This window comes from Mandrillus leucophaeus, unplaced genomic scaffold (assembly GCF_000951045.1).
Source record: "Mandrillus leucophaeus isolate KB7577 unplaced genomic scaffold, Mleu.le_1.0 Scaffold99, whole genome shotgun sequence".
NCBI lineage: Eukaryota > Metazoa > Chordata > Mammalia > Primates > Cercopithecidae > Mandrillus > Mandrillus leucophaeus.
The window spans coordinates 2,918,214-2,923,368 of NW_012110807.1; the positions used below are offsets into that span (position 1 = coordinate 2,918,214).

Sequence of the window (5,155 nt, forward strand, 5' to 3'; positions counted from 1 at the left end):
AGCTGGGACTACAGGCACCCGCCACCTCGCCCGGCTAGTTTTTTGTATTTTTTTTAGTAGAGATGGGGTTTCACCGGGTTAGCCAGGATGATCTCGATCTCCTGACCTCATGATCCGCCCGTCTCGGCCTCCCAAAGTGCTGGGATTACAGGCTTGAGCCACTGCGCCCGGCCGGAAATCTGTATTTTTAACTAGCTGGGGTTGGTGGCAGGTTCAGGACCCACTATGCCAAAGACACAAGGTTTCCCTCCCAATCCGCTTTCAGAGGAAGGAATGGAAGGCGGCTCCTCCTCTCCAGCCCAGGCTCCTACAGCAGACAGGAGCAAGGCTTTCCCTCCTTCTAAAGATCTGAGAACCACCGCGGTCTTAGATATTCCACCCATGGCCTTTTCAGGGGCCCACAGCTCTCAGCTCACCTTCACCGCCAAAGTGAGGTTGCTGCAAGAGAGAGGAAAAGCCTGGTGAGGACAGAGGAGAGCAGAGAGGAGCTGGGCTTGCTCTGAGAGTCGCAGGATGCTGCTGCCCTGGCCACAGGCATTTTCCTCTCAGGATGCCACCTCAACACCCAGCTACTGAGCAGCTACCGTGTGCCAGCCCCAGGAGGGATGCAAAGAGAAAATCCCCCCTGCCCAACGAGCTCCTAGCATGTGCAAGCACACACATGCCTAACAAGATCACAAAGCAGAGCGGGGCAAGGACTGGAGGGAGAGGCTAGGACGCAGGCCAGCAGTTGAGCCTTCCAGCCCCAGAGTCAGACGGGTCCTTCTTTTCTCAGGTGTTCTGGAAGGCTTCTTAAAGGTGGTGGCACTGAGCTGAGCCTTGAAAGCTGGGAACACAGCATTTCAATTGCCAAAGAAGGGAGGAGGGAGGTCGAGGGAGGCCTGGGGATGACCCTCCCTCCTACCACCAAATTTTTTTTTGTCTTTTTTTTTTTCTTCCTTTTTGTGGAGAACGGGGTCTCGCTATATTGCCCAGGCAGATCTCGAACTCCTGGGCTCAAGCTATCCTCCCACCTCTGCCTGCCTGAGAGCTGGGATTACAGGCGTGAGCCACCACGCCTGGCCAAATTTTTTTTTTTTTTTTTGAGATGGAGCCTTGCTCTGTCACCCAGGCTGGAGTGCATTGGCGTGATCTCCACTCACTGTAACCTCCACCTCCTGGGTTCAAGCAATTCTCCTGCCTCAGCCTCCCAAGTAGCTGGGACTACAGGTGTGTGCCACCATGCCTGGCTAATTTTTGTATTTTTAGTAGAGATGGGGTTTCTCCATGTTGGCCAGGCTAATCTCGAACTCCTGACTTCAAGTGATCTGCCCACTTCAGCCTCCCAAAGTGCTGGGATTACAAGCATGAGCCACCACGCCCAGCCCCTACCACCAAATTTTAACAGCATCAACTAAGTTCCAGGTGCTTTAGCCAGAGGAGACCAATTTTCCATGTTCTCCCACCAACATAATAATTCCAGCAACTTTTGGCCCATTGTACAGAAGGGCTTGGTATGAGCAGTCTGCCCATTTTACAGATGGTAAACTGAGGCCAGGACAAGGAGCTCACCTTAAAGATGTACATGCTCTGCACCACCACGGGCATCTGGAGGCCCAGACTTCTGGCCAAGGTCTGGAGGGGGGCAAAGGTCATGCTGCCAGCTTGCCACACATGGCCCAGCCTCCTGGCCCTCACCCCTACCTCTGCTCACCTGCACCTTGGGGGAGTGCGTGATGCTCTTGAAGACAGGGTCGTGGGCGTGCAGAGCTGCGGGACAGAAGGAGGCTGTCAGCGCCATCTCAGGCCCATGTGTCCCTCCACACCCAGCTCTGAGCACCCACACTCAGGCGCACTTTGACATTCTCACCTGTTTTGTATGCATTAACCCTTCTGCCTGTTTACAACCGAGTAATGGGCTCCATAGGAGCCTTTCCCCACCCAGGCCCTATGCCACCCATGCCCTTATTCTTGACCTTCTGGCCATCTGGGAAGCTCAGTCCAGCCCCAAATGCCCACCCCTCACAGATGACTAAGGGCTCCTTGGCGCCAATCACGTGCAGCAATCTCGGTGCCACCATTTGCTCTGTGTGACCTCGGGTAACCATTTCTCTCCTGCGAGCCTCAGTTTCCTCTTCTGTCAAATGAGGATTAGAAGCACCTGGGAGGCAGGGCTGCTGTGGGACTCAATGGGCTAATGAATGTGCAGGGACAGCCCAGGGCCTGGCATGGGATAGTCCCTCATTGTCATAAACATACGATTGAATGCATTTAATGCCACTGAGCTACGTACTTTTTTTTTTTTTTTTTTTTGAGATGGAGTCTCGCTCTGTCACCCAGGTTGGAGTGCAGTGGTACAATCTCAGCTCACGGCAACCCTCACCTCCTGGATTCAAGCAATTCTCCTGCCTCTGCCTCCTAAGCAGCTGGGACTACAGGCGTGCGCCACCATTCCCAGCTAATTATTGTATTTTTAGTAGAGATGGGGTTTCACTATATTGGCCAGGCTGGTCTCAAACTCCTGACCTTGCGATCCCCCTGCCTTGGCCTCCCAAAGTGCTGGGATTACAGACGTCAGCCACCGTGCCCGACCGAGTTACGTACTTTAAAGGGGTTATCATGGTATGGTAAATCTTACATGTATTTTACCACAACTTGTCTACAAGCCTACCATGATATAACTTCAGGTTTAACAATAAGCTTTCCAGGCCAAGTACAGTAGCTTATGCCTATAATCCCAGCATTTTGGGAGGCCAAGGCAGGAGGACCACTTGAGCCTCGACTAGCCTAGGCAACATAACGAGACCTCATCTCAATTTTATTTTACAAAATAAATAAGCATTCTACAACACAAATTGTAATGTATGATCCTAAAGAAAGAAAATGAGGGTTTTCTTACTTGACTTTGGGGTGTCAGAATAGGGACCCTGTCAGCAGGTCAGATGCCCCTTAGGGTGGCTCCAGGGAGCACTGGACCCAGGAGCTCCCCCAGGCCAGGCAGTAGACAGTGGAAGAGCCTGCACATGCCCATCTGTTGGGGGGAATCAGGTGACCCCCTATCCCCAGTGCTGTGGCAGCAGTGTCATGATTAGCAGAGGGGCTGAAGACCAGAGGGGAGCCTGCAGCCACAAATGCCATTCACCCGACCACTAACTTACTATGGGCTTTATTTTTTTCTTTTTTTTTTTTTGAGACAGAGTTTTACTCTTGTTGCCCAGGCTAGAGTGCAATGGTGCGATATCGGCTCACTGCAACCTCCACCTCCTGGGTTCAAGCTATTTTCCCGCCTCAGCCTCCCGAGTAGCTGGGATTAGAGGCATGTGCCACCATGTTCGGCTAATTTTGTATTTTTAGTAGAGATGGGGTTTCTCCATGTTGGTCAGGCTGGTTTTGAACTCCCGACCTCAGGTTATCTGCCCACCTTGGCCTCCCAAAGTGCTGGGATTACAGGCGTGAGCCACCACGCCCAGCCACTATGGGCTTTCATTAAGGCTCCTAAATTCTTCAGGCTTCAGTTTCCCCATTCTTTTTTTTTTTTTTTGAACAGGGTCTCACTGTCTCTGTCACCCAGTCAAGCTGGAGTGCAATGGCACGATCTTGGCTCACTGCAACATCCGCCTCCCCGGTTCAAGCGATTCTCCTGCCTCAGCCTCCTGAGTAGCTGGGACTACAGGTGTGCGCCACTACAGTCACCTAATTTTTTCTATGTTGGCCAGGCTGGTCTTGAACGCCTGACCTCAAGTGATCCACCCACCTTAACTTCTCAAAGTATGTGTTAGGATTACAAGTGTGAGCCACCACTCCCAGCCAGTTCCCCCATCTTCTTTCCTGCACCCCCAAGCCCCTGCTCACCGTGGCCAATTTTGTTGACGGATTTCTCCGGAGGGACCAGGAAATTTCCTGTGGCACAAAGAACAGATAAAGGCAGAGAACTGGTGTCTAGCCTTCCATGGGCAGCTGGCCTCAGCACTCTTCCATCCCTGGGAGCAGATCCCCGAGTCCAGCCTACCCTCACCACGGCTCCTGCCCAGCTCTAGGGTCCCAGCTCCAAACCTTTCTCGTCAAAAACGCCTTTCTCAAAGAAGAATCGAATCTTGTCACCACTGCTCAAGAAATAGTCTGTGCTGCCCTGTGGAAAGGGGACATCAGAGGACTGAGATAGCATCCCAGGATCAGAGCTGGGCCTGGCAAAGCGGGAGGTGGATTCAGAAACCTCCTACCGCCACAGGGTTACAGACCCCCTGGGGGCTTCTCAAACTTGTCCACTACGGCACAGACAGTGAGCCGGAACTTCAAGTGCCTAGAAGCACACCCCAAAGATGCAAACACGGAATTTCTTGGGAACCTCACTATACTGTGATTCAGAACATGGATGCTAAAGTGGTACAGGGCTGGTTCCCTGGTAGCCTTGGGCCCCTGATTTTATGTCACCAAGACTTGATTTTCTCATCTGTAAAAAAGGAATAATAATGGCCGGGCTTAAGGACTCACACCTGTAATCCCAGCACTTTGGGAGGCTTAGGCGGCAGATCACTTGAGGCCAGGAGTTCCGAGACCAGCCTGGCCAACATGGTGAAACTTAGTCTCTACTAAAAATATGAAAATTAGCTGGGCGTGGTGGGCACCTGTAGTCCCAGGTACTCAGGAGGCTGAGGCAGGAGAATCGCTTGAACCTGGGAGGCAGAGGTTGCAGTGAGCCGAGATTGCACTACGGCACTCCAGCCTGGGCGACAGAGTGAAACTCTGTCTCAAAAAAAGCAGAAGGCTGGGCTCAGTGGCTCAGTGTAATCCCAGCACTTTGGGAGGCTGAGGCGGACGGATCACAAGGTCAGGAGATCGAGACCATCCTGGCTAACACCGATGAAACCCCGTCTCTACTAAAAAAATACAAAAAATTAGCCAGGCACAGTGGCAGGCACCTGTAGTCCCAGCTACTTGGCAGGCTGAGGCAGGAGAATGGCGTGAACCTAGGAGGCAGAGCTTGCAGTGAGCCGAGATCAGGCCACTGCACTCCAGCCTGGGCGACAGAGCAAGACTCTGTCTCAAAAAAATAATAATAATAAGGTAATAATAATACAACTGACCAGGTGTGGTGGCTCATGCCTGTAATCCCAGTACTTTGGGAGGCTGAGGCGGGCGGATCATCTGAGGTCAGGGGTTCAAGACCAGCCTGACC

At 52.4% G+C, this 5,155-nt stretch overlaps 1 protein-coding gene across 1 annotated transcript in view; it reads right to left on the minus strand.

Moving 5' to 3' along the window:
- PHYHD1 (phytanoyl-CoA dioxygenase domain containing 1) overlaps positions 1-4,108 on the minus strand; it is a gene marked incomplete at its 5' end in the record, with an annotated part of 8,174 nt that extends 4,066 nt beyond the window's left edge. The window contains 5 exons of the mRNA XM_011971207.1: positions 417-438; positions 1,552-1,614; positions 1,694-1,749; positions 3,832-3,879; positions 4,033-4,108. Coding sequence (XP_011826597.1) covers positions 417-438; positions 1,552-1,614; positions 1,694-1,749; positions 3,832-3,879; positions 4,033-4,108 — 265 coding nt within the window. The remainder of the gene's footprint in view (positions 1-416; positions 439-1,551; positions 1,615-1,693; positions 1,750-3,831; positions 3,880-4,032) is intronic.
- Positions 4,109-5,155: the final 1,047 nt, after the last annotated feature.